Source organism: Sander vitreus, chromosome 24 (assembly GCF_031162955.1).
Source record: "Sander vitreus isolate 19-12246 chromosome 24, sanVit1, whole genome shotgun sequence".
Classification (NCBI taxonomy): domain Eukaryota; kingdom Metazoa; phylum Chordata; class Actinopteri; order Perciformes; family Percidae; genus Sander; species Sander vitreus.
This window is the reverse complement of record NC_135878.1, coordinates 11,431,491-11,451,066: the sequence shown is the minus strand read 5'-3', so window position 1 is coordinate 11,451,066 and position 19,576 is coordinate 11,431,491. Positions and strand designations below refer to the sequence as shown.

General features: G+C 40.6%; 1 protein-coding gene across 4 annotated transcripts in view; it reads right to left on the bottom strand.

The window, feature by feature from the left end:
- gtf3c3 (general transcription factor IIIC, polypeptide 3) overlaps positions 1 to 17,815 on the bottom strand; it is a 62,660-nt gene extending 44,845 nt beyond the window's left edge. For 2 of the 4 annotated variants that reach the window (XM_078244061.1, XM_078244064.1), the window contains exons 1-5: positions 17,463 to 17,815; positions 15,677 to 15,752; positions 12,761 to 13,077; positions 12,241 to 12,364; positions 11,962 to 12,153 (exon numbers count right to left, since the gene is read on the bottom strand). In XM_078244061.1, coding sequence (XP_078100187.1) covers positions 11,962 to 12,153; positions 12,241 to 12,364; positions 12,761 to 13,077; positions 15,677 to 15,752; positions 17,463 to 17,555 — 802 coding nt within the window. In that variant the 5' untranslated portion in view covers positions 17,556 to 17,815. Of the gene's footprint in view, positions 1 to 11,961; positions 12,154 to 12,240; positions 12,365 to 12,760; positions 13,078 to 15,650; positions 15,753 to 17,462 lie in introns of all 4 variants that reach the window. The other 2 variants (XM_078244063.1, XM_078244062.1) reach the window with 2 other exon arrangements.
- Positions 17,816 to 19,576: the final 1,761 nt, after the last annotated feature.

Here is a 19,576-nt window from a genome sequence, read left to right as displayed (position 1 = left end):
AGCAGGGGAGGTGGTCAAGTTGTTGCAAATGGCGTCATAGGCGCCGATTTTGTTTTCCTCCGTGGGTGCTTTGTGGGAAATTAAGAATCAATGACAATAACATAACCAATCACACTATGACAGACGCTCCACTTAGCACCAACTGCAATGTTTAATTGCACGGTATCGACGCCGGTGTGGATTTTGTATTGAAAAAGTGAGAGAAAAGAGTTGCATTCGTCCACTGTGAAGGTTGTAGAAATTTTGTCAGGTGGCTTAAGAAGTTTGTTTATTGTAAAAAACCAAAAGGAGCACGCAAAAGTGAATACCAAAACCTAACGGTAGGAGGCAAACACCAGTAAATATTGAGAAGTGTGAGCTGCAAGGCATTAACAGAGTAAAAAGGCCAAAACTGGTCTACGTTGATTATAGCGCCCCCTAATGGCCGATCTTCGCAAATTCGCAAAATTCCTTGGGTAACTTTTGGTCACGTCCATCTGGAGATGCTACGTACCAGGTTTCGTGCTGATCCGTCGCACGGCCTAGGACGAGTTCGAAAAAGTTGGTTTCGCGCATTGCGGAAATAAATTTAAGCAGAAATGGGTGTGGCCTATATCATGTGATTCAGCTTGATTCAAGGAACACGTGGATGTAAGGATTTTTAATGTGCGATGTGTAATGTGGGAGTTAAAGGCAAAAAAACATAGCGCCAGTAGTAGTCTGTACATGTGTAATTTTTGGTAGGTGTGGTCCATGACCCATTGTCTATCTACCCTGTAAATTTAAAGTTGTTCATGTTAGTGTAAGTAGTAAATTTAGATGTGGGTCCCATAGGCCACGCCCACTTTGACCCCTCAGTACCCCACTCTAGGGTTGGCCTCAGGAGTGGCCCTAGATAGTACCCAACAAATTTTGTAAAAATTGGATGAGCGGTTCATGAGATATAAACTTTTTGTACTTGTAGCGCCCCCTAGTGGCCAATATTTGTAAAACGGGTGGGTGACCTTCAGAGGGTCATGTTAAACAAAAATCTGAAGTTTGGCGTTGATGGCATTTATTTTGGCCAAGATATGGCAAAGTTGGTGTTTTCATAGTTAGCTACACAAATTTGTGCGTAATATTTGCAATTTTTATCCTATCAAAATTCTTTTTATTAACTTTTTGTTAATCAGGAGTGTCCCTAGATGGTACCCATCAAATTTAGTAAAAATCAGATTAGCGGTTCATGAGATATAAACTTTTTGTACTTGCAGCGCCCCCTAGTGGCCAATTTTTGAGAAGAAGAACGATGATGAATAATCAGTAGAAAAACAATAGGGTTCGCCCTGCTGTGCGAACGGCGTAGCTCTTGCTACCGCCGGTTCTTCCAGACTCGGGCTTGGACCCCTAATAATAATAATATTAATCACTAGAAAAACAGTAGGGTTCCACAGCCCTGCTGTGCGAATGGCATAGCTTTGCTACTGCCGGTTCTTGCAGACTCGGGCTTTGACTCCTAATTATTGTCACTTCCCCCAATATATTTCAGGTGTAGGTGTGTGGGGTTAGGGTTGCTTTTGGAGTGGGGAGGTTGTTCAGTTGTGATGGGGAGGATAAGTTGTTGCTGTTAATGTACGAATGCTTTTCTAGATGTATACTGGTATTTTTGTGTCTGTCTCAATCACCTGTGGAGCCCTGCATCACTGTGTCTGTCCCATTATTTCTCTGTCCGTCTTTATTAAACACTGTGTTTTCTGTGTTTGTGGTGTTCAGGCACTGGCAACTGAGGATGCAGAAAGGGACCTAGCAACCACAGTCATGGGGATTTACGTGATCCGAAGAGATGGGGATCAGGAGCCTGAGGACATTGGAGTTGTGATTGAAGGCATCAAAGTCCTGAGCAACTTGGGCAGTGTCATCATGGGCTTCGTCATGCTTTTTGGGCTCATTTATGCCCTTGATCTGAGTTTTCCAGACAACCTCAAATACACCTTAGAGTCTTTCCAGAAGATCATAATAAATTTGGATGGGCACAAGCTGAATGCAAAGATACAGCAGCTGAAAATCAAGTTGTTTGCATAAGAGAACAAAACAATGTGACAATCTACCTTGATGGAGGCTTTAAGACTGAGATTACTTGGGCTTGGACAAGTGTTTACACCCAGAAAGTTTGCCCATTTCACCTCTCCATTATAATTTTTTGACTCTACCTCCTCGGTACCATTCATCTCTACTTATTTGATTTTATGACTCTCAAGATGGATTGAAATTGATCTAAAAACAGCTCAACACGCTGTATTTTACTTTGATTGTGAGTGGCCAGAACTCTTTTTAGGGGTCCAAGCCCGAGTCTGCAAGAACGGGCAATAGCAAAGCTATGCCGTTCGCACAGCAGGGCTGTAGAACCCTATTGTTTTTCTACTGATTTTTATTATTCTTCTCCGCCTAAAACTCAGACTACAGCCTAAACCGTACATGGTGGGGGGTTGGCATTTTCAGGAATGGTCCAGAACTCCGCAAGGACCTCAGGCGCAACAATTCACCCACGTCCACCACTAGGTGGCGCTATAGCAGAAAAAAACGCGTTTGGCCCTATAACTCCCACACCGTACACTCAAAAACCATACATCCACGCGTTCCCTGGATCCAACTGAATCACGTGATATAGGCCACGCCCATTTCCGCCTAAACTTTTATGCGTGAAAAATCGAGATTTATCAAAAACCTACTTTTTCGAACTCCTCCTAGACCGTGTGACCGATCGGCACGAAATTTGGCAGGTAGCATCTCCAGACGGGCCGGACAAAAAGTTAATAAAAAGAATTTTGATAGGATAAAAATTGCAAATATTAGGCACAAACAAATTTGTGTAGCTAACTATGAAAACACCAACTTTGCCATATCTCGGCCAAAATAAATGCCATTAACGACAAACTTTAGATTCTTGTTTACCATGACCCTCTGAAGGTCACCCACGCGGTTTATAAAATTTGGCCACTAGGGGGTGCTACAAGTACAAAAAGTTTATATCTCATGAACCGCTCATCCAATTTTTACAAAATTTGTTGGGTACCATCTAGGGCCACTCATGAGGCCAACCCTACAGTGGGGTACTGAGGGGTCAAAGTGGGCGTGGCCTATGGGACCCATGTCTAAATTTACTACTTACACTAACGTGAACAACTTTAAATTTACAGGGTAGATAGACAATGGGTCATGGACCACACCTACCAAAAATTACACATGTACAGACTACGTGGCGCTATAATGTTTTTTTGCCTTTAACTCCCACATTACACATTAAAAATCCTTACAAATTAAACATGTGGACCACTAGGTGGCGCTATAATGTTATGATATAAGCAAAGGTCATTTCCGCATACATTTTTTTCCGCAATATCGTGCAATGCGCAAAACCAACTTTTTCGAACTTGTTTTAGGCTGTGCGACGGATCAGTACAAAACCTGGTAGGTAGCATCTCCAGATAGACGTGACCAAAAGTTACTCAAGGAATTTTGCTGCGTTAAAGTATGCGCATTTGACGACCAAACAAATTTTCCTAGCTAGCTACCACACATATCATAGCATATCTCGACCAAATTAAATGTTATCAGTAAATACCTTGAGATCCTTGTTCAACATCCCACTACGATGCTCTGTACCAAATTTGGCGAAGATCGGCCTTTAGGGGGCGCTATAAGCAACGTTTATCTGTTTTGGCCAATAACTCAATGCATATAAATGGGAAATTTGCAATTACAATATCTCTGCCAGAGGAAATGCAATCAACACAAATCTTGTGATGCTAGTTCGGCATGCCGCTCGGAGGCTCTCTACCAAATTTGGCGAAGATCGGCCATTGGGGGGGGCTATAATCAACGTAGACGAGTTTTGGCCCTTTTACTCAATGTTAATGGGATATTTGCAATGGAAATGTACCACATACCTTGCAGCTCGCGCCTCTCGATATTTACCAACGTTTGCCTCCCCGCCGCCCGGCTTCGGGTTCCGCTTTCGCGTGCTCCCCAGGGCGTCGGGGGCGACTGCCGTGGGTGGCTTGGGCCCCGTCATAACTGCTTGCAGTTCTAGGGGTCCAAGCCCGAGTCTGCAAGAACGGGCAATAGCAAAGCTATGCAATTCTTACAGCAGGGCTGTCGAACCCTATTGTTTTTCTACTGATTATTATTATTCTCCGCCTAAAACTCCGACTACAGCCTAAACCGTACATGAACTGTACATGAGCCGCCCGGCTTCAGGTTCCGCTTTCGGGCGCTCCCCAGGGCGTCGGGGGCGACTGCCGTGGGTGGCTTGGGCCCCGTCATAACTACTTGCAGTTCTAGTTATTATTTTTACCAATGGCATTTTTGAGGGGGTTAGCATGCACGAAAACTCACAACAATTTGCACACATGTCACAACTGGTGAAAATTGCAAAGTTCTGTAGTGATTGGGCTCGGGCGTTGCCAGGGGGCTCCATAGCGCCCCCTAATGTGCGCCTTAAATTGGACAAAAGTAATAAGTTAACATACCAACTTTTGAGGGAACATAGGTCTCATCTTCAAGTCCATGATGCTATTTTTAGAAAAAATTACAAAATTCTATAATTTCCGAAATATTGGTTTTTGTGTAAAAATCTTCATTTGTTTGAGGACTTTAGGATGCACGAAAACTCAAGATTTTGCAGCCATGTGCACAACAGTAAACTCTTTCATCTGAATTCACATTTAGGCTGCGTCTCATTTCTCTATCTTACCCCTAGCCCTTGGTTTGCGCGCTCCAGAGAGATTAAGTGCTGTCCCAATACTCATTTTGGTCAAGGGGTAGGGCTAATGGGAAGGGCTATATACCCCTTGACGCCAAGTAAGAACGCAAGCTTCTAAGGGCTATCCAGATTCATTGCGCAACAAGGAACATGGCTGCCCCGTCGACCAGGGAGATCCATAAATGTAAGTATTTTCGGCTTAAAGAATTGATTTAAAAATTACGACGGTCTTGTTTTGTGCTCTACACAGTCCTGTACATATATATTTGCAACCGTATTTGTAATTGAAACGTTTTTAAAAATCGCTAGCTTGCTATGCTAACGCTAAAGTTAACGTTAGCTACATTGCTTATTTGCACAACAGTCCCGCATTTCTCTGCCTTGAATGGACTACATGCATGTCTACAGTGTTGATATCAGTGTATAACACCGCCGTCCTGTATCACACAGGGACGCCGGAGGAAACCCAGCAGCTGATCCACTTTCTGAAAACGAGTAGAAGTTTCTGCGTTCGTGTTGTAGCCATTCATTATTGTATTGGTACTGTATTATTGTAAACGTGTAATTCATTCCTGTTGATGCACCTGTACATTGTTGTTGGTCATGATACAGGACACTAATGAAGGAAATGGGGTATGAGGGGAAAGGTTACTGGCCAACAGGCATCAGACTGGGGTCTGGAATTTCAGAATAGCTGTAGTTTTTTGTTTGTTTGTGGTCTTGTGTGTCTTTTTTGAGTTTTATACATTTGTGTGCCTTCTTTATATGTGTGTGACATGTAAGTTAAATAGTTGATAATGGTTCTGTAATATAACATATTTTTATATAATGTTTTTGCCTGTAGTGTTTACTTTATTGGGCAATAAAGACAGCTTTTAACAAAGAAAGTGTTTCTGAACATCAATGACATTCAAAACAGTGATAACTGAAACAGATATACAACACACCATGCAGTGTGTATACAAATATGTATTGCAAACAGACCTAAGTATGTATGATGATGTAACCAAGTGGCGTCCCATTTCATAGGGGTATGTTTTCACCCCTACCCCTTACCCCTCGTTTTTCTAGGGCCAAGGGCTAAGGGGTAGGGGTAATAGAGAAATGGGATTCAGCCTTAGTCTTGGGAGTGGTATGGTTGCTCTATAGCGCCCCCTAATTGGTTTTAGCACTTGGGCACATTTTTGATGGCCTCAATATATACGAAAACTCACAAATATTGGCGCCCACATAAACACCTGGGAGCTTTGCGAGACTGTACAGCGTTTTGGCCCAAACCTGTAAGTGGGCTCCATAGTGCCCCCTAATGCCTGGAAGGCCTTAACTTGGACATAGTTGCTCCGATCTTCACCAGATTTAATACCCATATTGCTCTAATCATTGCGGACATATTTCCCATTTACCTTCATTAGCTCCGCCCAACCGGAAGGCGGCCATTTTTAATTATGCATTTTTCATGTGTTTTACATTCTTTCGAACTCGTCCTAGGCCGTGATTTCAATCTTCTTGAATCTTTGCAGGTAGCATCTGTTGACCCTCATAATGAAAAGTTATCCAGAGAATTTTGATAGTTGAAAAAATGTGCAAAAAATTTGCAAGTTACAGCAACTTCCTGTCTAAACTTCCTGTCTAAACAGGAAGTTGCGTTATCTTGGCAACAACTATTCCGATTGCCCAAAACTTGACAAGGTTGTTTGTCATGGCCGGTTTAGCATCTGTGCCAAACTTGGTGTCAATCGGCCATTAGATGGCGCCGTTTTAATTTTCTTTAATTAATCAGCAAAAAATTGATCTATCTGATTTAAGGTTCTGCGGAGGCTCCACGCAGAGCTTTTGCCATAGCCTACGTAAGTGGCCTGATGTTTATACTTGTGCGTTGATAGATAGATCCTTTTATTAATCCTTTGCAGGAAATTACAGTGTCACAGCAGTTTCAAGACAGACATAACACCACACATTTACTCAAATATATCCATACCAATAAGTTAAAATACAAAAATATAAATGAAGGAAAGTTATTTTTGCGCATTATAGAGTCAGACTTCCTATACCGTTCCGACTTGCACATTGGCGCCATCAGTCTTTGACTGAAGGTGCTGCTGTTCATCACCTTCAGGAGGTGGAGTGGGTGTGCAGGGTTGGTCAGTATTGATCCTAGTTTATTTAATGTTCTGGCCCCTGCCACCTGCTGGACCGTGTCTAGTTCAGCCACGACCACCGAGCCGGCCTTCTTGATGAGCTTGTCCACTCCGTTTGTCTGCTGTGCGGACGCCGTCTCCCCAACAGGCAACAGCAAAAAACAGAGCACTGGCCACCACTATGTGATAGACACTGCAGAGCAAGGGTTGGCAGATATTAAATGACCTTAGCCTCCTTAAAAAATTCAGTTTTTTCCCCTTACGGTACACCACCTCCATATGGCTCTTCTAGTTCAGCTTGCTGTCAAGCTGCACACCAAGGTACCTTTGGTTGGCCACCAACTCTACCTCAGTGCCCCTGATGGTGATTGGTGTTGGTTGGATCCTCCTCCTCCCCCCCTGAAGTCCACAACCATCTCCTTGGTTTTTGTGGTATTGAGATGGAGGTGATTGTCCACACTCCATTGCACAAAGTTGTTGAGTGTTCCTCTGTACTGCTCCTCATCACCTCCTCTGATAAGGCCGACGACTGTGGTGTCATCTGAGAATTTCTGCAAGAAGCATCGGTCGGTGTTATCCGCTGTGTAGATGGTAAACAGGAACGGAGCCAGCACGGTTCCTTGTGGCGCCCCCATGCTGCTTAGAATAGTGCTTGAGACACTGTTCTGCAGGCGTACGTACTGTGGTCCGAGTAGAGTTTAGATTCTCTGCCCGAGCCCAAACCGGACCCAACCAGACCAGACCCTCGGGCCGATATTTTCCGCCGCTATCCTCGGGCCGGGCTGGGCCCTTGATCAAGGATTTGTGTTTTTTTAATCATTACTTTATTAGCCTTATTCGGTGGGAAGAAAGGTATGCTTCTCCAGCTTCTCCCGTAGCTCTGGGTGTATGTCCTGCACTGACTTGAGTGTGAGGTAAACTGTGCTACATCATGTCTCCCCCATCTGCAGCACTGCGTCAGCATGCAAACCGTGGCGAAGGACAGTATTAATTAGGTGATCGAGACAAGAAAGTCTCCTATGTGGTTCCAGGGCTTTGATTATGTTGCTGCCTTGATCGTTTTTTTTTACGTTTCTTCATTCTGATCCATTCCATTCTGATTAAACAAATAGTGCTGTTTACATGCTTCGTCCTTGTTGCATTACCTGCATTTATTAAGATAATTCTAAACAGATTTCTGTAGTTCAAACAACTCGGAATTGTGCTTGAGAACGTCAGTTATAACCCCACGTATTAAAAATTGTCGGGTTTAAATCGGGCTCGGGCTCATAATTACAGTTAATGTGTCGGGCCGGGCCGGGATCGGACGCAACGTGCACGGGCTCGGGTAGGGCTTGATTTTTTGGGCCCGATCTAAGCTCTAGGTCTGAGGGATAGATAATCCAAACACCACAGGACCAGTTTCTGGTGAAATCCACACTAGTCGATTGCCGAACTCATACAATCCAATATTCCAAAACGTATTTTTCCCATAGACAGTATATAAACTGGACCAACAGATCCCGTTGCTCTGGACGGAGACCAGTGAAGGATATTAGAAGCACTTTTCCGGTGAGCGCTGAGCATTACCGCACAGCCTCCAACTGAGAGAGACGACGTAAATGTGATGTGAGCAACCTGTCTGAAAGTTGGAAGTCTTCTGGTAGCTGTGCCAAGAGAAATCTCAATCATTCCCAATCTTGCAGAGATGGAAAGCGTAGGTATACGTAAGGAGATAACATGGACACATGGCGAATTATTGCTAACTAAAATGCTAGTTAACATTAGTAATTAAACTTAAACAGCTAATGTAAGTTGAAACTGCCTGCGAGCTTCTCCTGTACTATACGGTAATTCCTCTACTATGCGACAGTAAGTCGCTTGGTTATGACACAATCGTTAGCCTTTTTTTACAAAGACGCCTGCTACGGAGCCATAACATGAGGTACAAGGTAATGGAGCCTTTTATACATTGTCGTGTTTCTTTAGAAATAAACAATGGACAAATAAAGTCTTTAAACGCTTCAGATGTAAAGTTATTTGCTGTCAAAGTGACGTCAAAATGAATGGCAGTCAATGGAATGCTAACGTCGGGTGATCGTTTCGTAGCATCAAAATGGCGCCATAGGAGGTTTGAGCTCTGAAGCGAAGCTTACCCTCTTGATTTTTCCCCCAAAAATGATTTGCCGTGGTTATTTCCATAGTAATGACTGTAGCAACAAGCTGTAACCTGACACCACACCACAGCTCAGCCTGCAGAGTGGCCGGCTGGAGCTCAAAAGTTCAACAGCTATCATGCGCATGCATAAGGTAACCGTGGCAACTATGAAGACTCATGGTCTTTTTTTTTTATTACTCACAGACTGTCAGCTGAGCTGACAGAGAGACTAACACGGAGTTTTGGGATAATAACGAGATTGTGAGAATTTGGCAATAAAAGATGTTGCTTTTTCTAAAAAAGGATATACAAAAGTATATATACAAAAGACAGGTTTCCTTTTTTTGTAAACAGCAATAGTAAATATTTACTATAGCTGTTTACTAAGTATTTCTTACTAAGTATTTCTTATCCGATTACTCGATTAATCGATGGAATAATCGGTAGAATACTCGATTTCTAAAATAATCGATAGCTGCAGCCCTAAAATATATATTTTTTTTTAGGGCTGTCAATTGATTAAAAAATGTATCTAATTAATTACATACTCTGTGTACATACTCTTAATTAATCGAAATTAATTGCATACATAATTAACGGTGCCTGAACCGATACTTTTTAAGAAAGATGGGAAAAGGGTACTAAACAACAGTTGGTGACATTAAAGAACGGCTTGTTTATTGCTAAGGCCATATGGTCAAAATTAAATGATTTAATAATAATGTATAACAATAACTTATTTCACTAGTAAATTGCTGTTGAGCGACAAAAACAACAACCAGATAGGAAAAGGACATTTACAATAACTTCAAATGCACCACGAGGCTGTAGTTTACCAGTTTCATTGAACGCACCGGCTGTGTTGTTTCTCCGACGGCAGCTGCAGATTGTTACATACCGATTTTGAATCCTCTAACAGTCAAACTTTACACCATTTAGCGTTAGCTGTCAGCATTTTAACCGTGTTTAATCCAGCTACTAGCTAGCGGTAGGCTAACGTTAGCTGTTGTTGAGTATTGTGTTAACTAGCGCCACATGCAGCGGGGTTTGTGTTTCCTGTAACGTCTGTTTCAGAGCATCAGAGAGAAGCGCAGACATATCAGTGGCACCAGATTTTTGTCTGTATGCAAACGTCAATATGGAATGGATTAATCTGCGTTAATTTTTTTTAACGCGTTATTTTTTCTCAGATTAATTAATCGAAATTAACGTGTTATTTTGACAGCCCTTTTATATATATATATATATATGTGTGTGTGTGTATGTGAGCGAGACGCAAGTGACAGAGAGACGGAGGAGAGCAGGGAAAGAAAATGCAGCTGACCGTGTTTTAAATAGCATAAACATTTTTTTTAAAAAAGAATAACGAAACGCAATGTGCAGCAGCTGTTGATAGTGAGAGACACCGCCACACATTAGTCTATGTGTGGGAAACACTGGACTCTAGAGTCATAGTGAGAGAAACATAGCGTCTCCCCTCCCCTGCTTTCTGACCAAGGTGGGAAATATGTAGCAGGAAAAGTTAACCCTCTCCTTGATTTCATGTTGTTTGGAGGAGCTACAACGCTACCAAGCCACAGCCGAGAGACGTGCGTCACAGCGACGTGTAGTTACATTTTTCGAGAGGTGCACATCAGGCTACGCCGTAGGGTCCGGTGTAGACGCAGAGGGGTCTGTGGGGGTACACCGTCAATTTGACGCAGAAGCATAAATCAGCCTTTAGTTGTGTTCGATTTAGAGCTCGCTTGAAACGCTATAATGATCATCATTTCATTGGCCAGTCACCGTGCCGCTTGCACATGTTAATGCACGTCAGCACACGGGTCCACTACGTGACAAACCCTATGGAGTATACCACGTGTGTGCATATTTCGACAGAGTGGCAGTGTAAGTGAAGAAATAGAGACAACAAAATGGAACGAATCAGAGAAGCGAAAGAAAAGTTGTGTTCTGTTCTCTTTATTTATTTTATACTGTACAACCAGTAAAACATGTCCTGTTCTGTAGACATGGTCGTTATTTATTTATTCATGTTGTACCAGTCCAGTATGACTGTCAGTTGAAATAAAGCTTGTGTTGTAAGAAAACTTGTTTAATTTGTTATAAATCTATTTTGATGCGTTTTCCCGTAACCTTTATAATGTTACATATGTTTAAAAATATCGAAATTAATATTGATATCGCAATATTCCTAATCGATATCGCAATATCACATTTTGTCAATATCGTGCAACCCTGTTATCCATCTATCCCTTATCCATCATGGACCTATCTGTTTTACTGAAAGGTGTATAATAGCTATTTTATGTTTCATTTCATTTATCACTCATTACCTTTTTCCTTTGTTTTTTTTTACTCTTGAGTTGCTGTAAAAAGTGAATTTCAAATATGGGATCAATTAAGTTCTTATCTTATATGAATGGTAATGACGCAGCAAAAAACTCACAGGCGCATGGAAATCCAGGCAGGGGGTGCTGTCAGCCACGAGTCACCTTCACCCCGACCCCGTCCAAGCCAACCCAGAGCTGGTTGCTGGGCACCGCCATTGGGGTAAAGGCGCCCGGCAAGGGCCAGCCAGCGCCGGGGAGACGAGGGGATCCTCCCACACTGAACGGCCATCCCAGGGGCAAGTTTAATCCCCCAGGCAGACAGCGCAGACCACACCCATTGAGAAGTGTAAAAATATTTTCGGTTCATTATGAAATTGTGGCAGGCCTACCCAGACTGTAGGTAATTAATGCGAAACACTGGATTAGTCATGAGAACCGTCTGAGTTTTCCTTCTGTATCAAGCAGCAAAAACGTTGTAGCATGACGTGTTTGAGTTAATTTGCCTTACTTGACATTGTACATGCTGTGATGAGACTATAGAGCAATGTCGAAAACGATGCTGTAAACGATATATCATACAGCCCTAGTAGACATTTATATATTTTATATACTTTGACTTTTTAATGGCAAACTGACCCTTTGAGTAGCAGACAATGGCCTGTCGGATGTTGTCTTGCTCCAGAGACATTTCTGCCAGTCTGATCCACTCCTCACAGTCTGAGGGGTTCAGGTGGGCGGCAATCAGACCAAACTGCAGCGCTTTGTCCATGTCTTCATCGTCCTCGTAGATCATAGCCAATGTGGAGAAAGGCTCATAGGCCAGAGGAGCTGGAAAAAAGGGAGAGAAGATTCATTTAGATAAACGATAAATGTAAAAGTTGATAATTCCAAAAACACACACAAGTTGTTTCATACCCTGTCTTATGATCTCCATACACATCAAGATGGCGTCCTCTTTCTCCCCTCTGGCGTAGCGGATGTTTGCTTCTCCCATCAAGCCTCTCAGAGCTCGGGGTAGCTTACTGCGATGACGGCGCTCCTGGACAGTGTAGAAGAAAAATAATTACCAAACCATCCTAATCTTGCTTAGTGCTAAATGAAGCATTTCACTTTGATCACTGAGTGAGATTCACATCTTTTGATTAGATTGGTATTGGTATTGAGCCTATGCAAATCTACTCAGACAGACTTGTGAGTTGACTGTCTTCTCAGCATTGTTTATTATGTTGCTTCCTGTGACCATGTATAAAACCCTGGCAAGAAACTCATTCTGGTTAGAGAATTCTACAGCTTCTTGTGAACTTCTTTCTCCACTTCGCAGTGAATAAAACTCATATGAACCAGCCACTGGACCTGAGAGAACTTTTTCTTCCATGATACACACACACAATAAGAGCTGGGAAAATACACATACACACTCTTCCCTCCTCCTCACCTTCATCATCTTTTTGTTTTCTCGGTTCAGCTCCATTTCCAGCGCGAACACGTCCCCCACCGTCACATCCTCTTCCTCAGCCAACTCACTCTTCTTTTTGTTCCTCCGTCCTTTCCCTCCTTTACCCCCTCGCCTTGGCCTCTTCTCTGTCTTCTCCACCTCCATCTTTCCCTCCTCCTCTTCCTCCACCTTGTAATCCTCATCATCTTCATCATCAACATAGCTCAAGCTGTCCTCCTCTTCGGAAGATGGTAGTTCTGGCTTTTCTCCCATCATGGAAGCAAAGGCCAGCTGGACCCCTGGGCTGACGCCCTCCTCTGACAGGAGTGGAGAATTGTGCAAGTGATGTCATCAACAGTAATAAGTAATAATAATAATATATTTTTTGTAATTAGATTGTATCTTTAACCTACCCATCCCACACAGCCTCAGCCATAAGAACTTTACTTTATAATTTCATATGTACATTAGGCACTAGCCACTTTGAACAGAACACTACAAAAAACTAGGGGTGTAAATCACAAGTTTTATCACGATACGATATTATATTCTTTGGACAACGATACGATATTTGCTGATATCTTAAGTCTGTCATGGTACAATTTCAATTCAATTCAATTTAGGAACCTGCGATCAATACAAGTATTGTAATAGTATGGTAATATCATATGCCAATTTAACACAGTTACATTTATATCAACTCAAAAAAGAAACTTAACAGTGTTTCCCACAGATTAGAAAGCAATTTGTGGCGCGGTGAGGAGGGGTGGGGGGGCATGCTGTTGGAGGCTGTCCTCCTCTCCTACTCTTTCTTCAATGCCTAACAAATCTATCTCTTTCTCTCCCAGTGACCCTGTCTTTCTGCTTGATAAATATATGACAAATATTGTAAACAAATTAATAACATAACTAATTACACTGGTAGTGTTGTTCAGCTCTGTTTCAGAGTGATACCTCTGGTTCAGGCTGGTCCTCATCCTCAACACGTGCCTTTTTCAGTCGCGGTAATAAGTTTATTTGATTCACAGCTGCTAGATATAGTGTTTGACCTCGACAACCCAACTGCATTTTATCGCACACTTGTGACTAGTTAACTTTCTAAAGCAGGCACAATCGCTTGTTTGCTAAGGGTCGGGACTCCAACATTAACACACTGACAACATTGTATTCAGAATATAAAATATTTTGTATAGGACTTTTTAATGTGCGATTGTGTAAAGGTGTTCACGAGATCCTTTCGTGAACTTGTGAATTTCGTCAGCCGTCTTCTCTCGTTTTGATGGAGACAGACGCTGTGTGCACAACACGTTGGTGTGCACGGAAGGGAGGGGCCGTGTGTGTGTGTGTGTGTGTGTGTGTGTGTGTGTGTGTGTGTGTGTGTGTGAGAGACGTGTGAGCGACAGAGACGGAGGAGAGCAGGGAAAGGAAATGCAGCTAAACGAATACGCTGTGTGTTTTAAATAGCGTTAAATAAAAAATAAAAATATGATTTGTCAGTTTCATAACTGAGCTCTTCTGGGCATTTAAATGAAAAACAAAACCATTCTTTTTAATAAAAAGAATAAATATAAAGTAGGAATCTAAAATAAAGGAGAATCTTACAGCCGATATGTATCGATATTTTCACTTTGCATCGATAATATTAGATCGTGGATCTTTGAATCGATATATCGATCCAGATCGATCTATCATTACACCCCTACCAAAAACTGCTGCTAATGACTCTTCCTGTAGATGGCATATTGCCTGTACATCTTTTTATCTTTTCCTTTGTATTTGCACTCTATTCTATTTTGCACTACTTTTTAACATTACAGTTTTTGTTGTTGTTCTTGATTTGTCTGTACCTTATTGTCACCCCCAACCCTCAGCTTAACTTAACTGTAAATATCTAGAATATTTTTAGTATTTGCTTTTTTTATCCTAGTATTTTCAAACCCTTGTTGTCTTTATACTGTTTGTTCTTTTTCTATACTTGTATAAACACCATGGAATGAGAGAAACGGCATTTAATGTTTAATATGTAAGTGGTGATCCGTAGCAGAAGATCATCCTTTTTGTTTGCAAAGACCGTACATTGGTGAGGAAAATGCTGCAAAGTGATAGCCGGTAAGGAGTTAGCCTTAGCATAACGTTAGCTCTCCTCTCTTCGTTTGCCTGAGCTTCCGGTCAGCGGAGCTGCGTTGATAGACCTCAGCAGTGCTGTTGTATTCGGTCTCGTCACAAAATCAATAGCATTTTACTCAGTGTGTCTCAGTCTCAGCCAAAAAGGACAGGGTTTTATTTCAACACCAAAACTTGGATTGGTGTATCATTAAATGCCTGTGCATTCACTGATTTATTTGCATTTTTACATTAATGTTAATGTCAGCTCCGACATTTGCTACACGCTGCAGTACAGCTCCCTCACTTGGGTGAGAGAGGTAACGTTACAGACAGCAGAGAGATAAGACCGCTTCTTTGAAAAAGAAAATACACATTGGCTGCTAAATATATAACTATTTACCTCGTAAAAATAAATAGTGCTTGTGTGTCATGATGTGTCATCATCACGCAATATTTTCCAAATTGGTTGTTAGATATTAGATACTCCCTTTTCCATGGAAGTCTAATCACCTTAGATATGATTGCTATTTCAGTGTAAATAGTACTGTGCTTTGTCAGGTAAAATAACAAATAACTGAATCTACATTTTTAATTATTAAAAGCACATTGCTCTCTTTAGTAAAGATGCAAATACAACATCTGTCTATCTTTGCATCTGATGTGTATCAATAAGTATTAGGTCTCAAGGAAACTGAACAAGAGTTTAAGTGGTCAAAAAGATCCTCTGACTTCATAGTGTCCCACCACTTCCTGATTAGCAGCAATACACATTTAAAAACCCCACCAGTGTCAGACAGACAGCAGTTTTACCGATGTTCCCCAGGATTTGTGCAGAGGTAGAGGGTTGAGCATCATCCTCCACACCTTCAGCAGATACCTCTGACTCCTGAGAGAGGAAACAAAGTATCGACTTTATGTTACCTAAACACAGAGTTGGAATGTGACTAAGTACATTTACACAAGTAATCTACTTAAGTACAAATGTGAGGTACTTTTTTCATGCAACTTACTACTTCTACTCCACTACATTTCAGACAATATAATATAATATATATATATATATATATATATATATATATATATATATATATCTCTCTCTACAGGTACAGCTAAAATAATTGGCTGATTAATTAATATGGCAGAATTATTTTGATGGTTTTAGTCATTTTTCATGTAAAAAATGTTTCTAGTGTCTACAATTTGCATTGATTAGTTTTACTTTTAATACTTGAAGTACATTTTGCTTATCATACCTAACATTACTTTAACATTCTTTTTTTAAACTTGTTTTGTTGATTATAAACAACAAAAACAAATCATACCAGGAGAACATAATTTACAAAACATATAAACAATCATAACAAAATAATCACCAAAAGTAACAAAGACACACAGGGGGGGGGGGACATTTGCAGGTATAAACAAATAAATAAGGATTAATAAGCATATTATAATTAGTTAGGTCCAATGCAGCTTATTGTTGACCATTCACTACTAAAATACAAACTGAGGGGGACCACTCTTTTACAAAATCATCATAAAGCAAGGTTCCTTGCAGTACATAAATCATCCTATCATAAGGTAGAACTGATAGTAATTTATCATACCAAATTGATATTGTAGGTGAATGTACATCAAGCCAAATATGCAGGATTGAGAGGCGAGCAGCATACAGCATGATAGAGTAGTTTTGCCTTTTGACCAGATATGGAGTTTACACCAAGAATATAAATGTTTCAATCTCTGTCTGAACAGAGGACCAAAATATTTCCATCACAGAACATGACCACATTAAATGAAAATAAGTTCCTACTTCTTTATAGCATTTTCGACACGTTTCAGAGCATGAATCATAATATTTACAACGTATTTCGGGAGTCACATGTCATTTGTTAATTATCTTATATTTTGTTTCATGCAACTTATCTAAACTAGTAAAATGTTTTTGCCATTTTACAAAACTTTGCTCCAGATCTGGTCATCAAGGGGTTCATCAAAGTCCTTTTCCCAGCTATGTTTAATATTTATTTTAGTATTATCGTTCATAAGCAGATTATATATATATATATATATATATATATATATATATATATATATATATATATATAGTTCACTTTCTTACTTAGTGTGGCTGCTTTTATAATAAGGTTATCAAAGATTTTAAGCTTTGCCCCACTTTTATAATATGGAATTGAGTTTAAATAACTTCTTATCTGTAGATAACGGTGAAAATGTGTTCGATAGGACTTTTACTTGTAACTGAGAATGTTTACAGTGTGGTGTTAACGTACATACGTCTAACGTTACTTAGCTAAGTCACGTAAATGATCTGAATTCTTCCACCACTGCCTAAACAACAATGTATAATTTAAAGTAGACTATTTAATATATTATTATAAAACAGTCCAATGCTAATTCCTAAACACTAAGTTAGCATGGTGATAGTGTTGTAGTAAAGTCTATAAGACGAATGTTAACCAATCTAAGATGGAAAGGGTGATACTGCGTCAGCTGGCTAACTAGCTAGCTATGCTAACTGTGGGGTTTTGCCGCTTTAGCTAACTCGCTTAAATACCCATAGTTTTGATTTAACTACCTTGGCTTTCCGCTCATCTCTCCGCTTGTCAAACTCCTCGAATGTTATCCTACCCTCCAGGTAGTCAATTAGCTCAGCGCTGAAACCAGACATCTCTGACTGTTACTTTGTCAGTGTCTCTGGCTGAAGCTGACTGACGGCACAAGTGATGCTTCTTCAAACAAAATGCGTCATTATCACGCTAGAGCAGTAAAATAATATAAACTGTTAAGAGAAAAAGAGATCCTCAATACTGACGGGTCATGGATGTATTATAATAGGGACGGCTGCACTTGAAGTAAACACAAATAAATGGCCCACATGTTCATGTTCTTCTTCTTCTTCTTCTTCTTCTTCTTCTTCTTCTTCTTCTTCTTCTTCTTTTTCATGGGTTATTGGCGGTTGGCAAACCAACTTAAAGGTGCATTACCACCACCAACTGGACTGGAGTGTGAACGAGAGATAAATGCAGGAAAAATAATTAAAATAATAAAAATAAAAAATAAAAATAAATAAAACCTAAATCCTCTTTACTAAATCGATTTCTCTTAGAAACATAATAATATAGTGATATACCTTGCCGACTGTTTCCCCCAAAAGCCCTGACAGTGAAAAGGTATGGTGGTCTGCCTTACAAAGTGTCTTGTAGTGTTGTATTCCTTGCAATGAATTAGAATGTGTTCAACAGTTTCTGGCTGGTGACAGTATGCAAGTTTCCATTAGAATGTTTGCCTTTTTTATGTAATGAATAATTAAGACCTGTATGGCCAATTCTGAGACAAGTAATGATATTTTCTTCCCTACATTTAAAGCCCACCCATCGCCAACACATCACCATCATCATCTTTGCATCTATGCCATCCTGTTTCACTAATGTTCCAATACTCCTGCCATGTTGTTTGTGCATATGTCCTGATGAATGATTTAACTTCCGCTTTGCTTACTGGGACCTGTAGGTCTACATATGTAATCTTAAGTGCTTGTTTGGCCAGAAAATCCACCTGCTCATTTACCTCCACACCAGCATGGGCAGGAACCCACTTGTACATATACTCTTAATTTGCAGTCTGTACAATATAATAAATATTTCATTGATAATATCTGTTCTAGATGATGATCTGTCTGTTCTAATGCTAGAAAGTGCTGAAAGACTGTCAGATGCAATAACAGTTTAGTGTAATCCCTTCTCCTATATCCACTGTAATGCCAGTAACACTGCCATCAATGTATACTGATAAATGGTCTAATAACCTTTTCTTTATTGATGTATCACTCACCGGGATATACACTGCTGCACCTGCACACCCTTTGTCGGGATCTTTAGAGCCATCTGTAAAAATGAAAACCGAGTCTGATAATTTATTTTTAACATAATTCTGGACTATGCGCCATACTGGAAGAAGTTCTGACTTATTCTTCAGTTCCTGATGTATGTTGAGATCTACACTTGGCAAGGGGAATAACCATGGAGGGATGAAGGAGATTGAAACAGTAGGACTATATTGTAGTCAACCTAATCCAATGCTTGCTGCTTTAGCATCACCAATCCATCCAAAACTAATGAAATGTGACTCGTTGTGTTCCCAGCAGTCTGATATAATGCCCTTTGCAGGATGTGAATAACAAAGCCCCTGGAGATTAACCCATTATACCAGCATTAATTTGACCTGTCTTATTCTCAAAATCATCTCTCCCATTTCCACCTGCATCGCTGAAATTGGAGATGTTTTAAAAGACCCACTACAGATCCTCAGGGCCTGAGCTTGTAAGACCTTCTTCTTCTTCTTCTTCTTCTTTGATTCCAGTAGTGTTAAGCATATTACTGTCCTCCAAAGGTCAAAGTTTGAACTAGATTCTACATACAGTGCTGTATCATGCAGGGACTGAGGAACTGCCTTGGAAATCACTTGATGTTTCTCACTATGTCCAAACAAAGATAAAACAGAAAAAGCCTGAACTCCAAGTCCTGCCAGTCTAACAAAGAATCATTTTCTTTCTGCCCTTTACTTTTTACATTCTAGGAAAACATGCTTCACTGTCTCAAGACTCCAACATTCACAAGCCAGAAACATTTTTTCCTGCACTGCACAAAGAGTAATTTAACCCACAGTGCCACCACCTTAATCTACACTGTT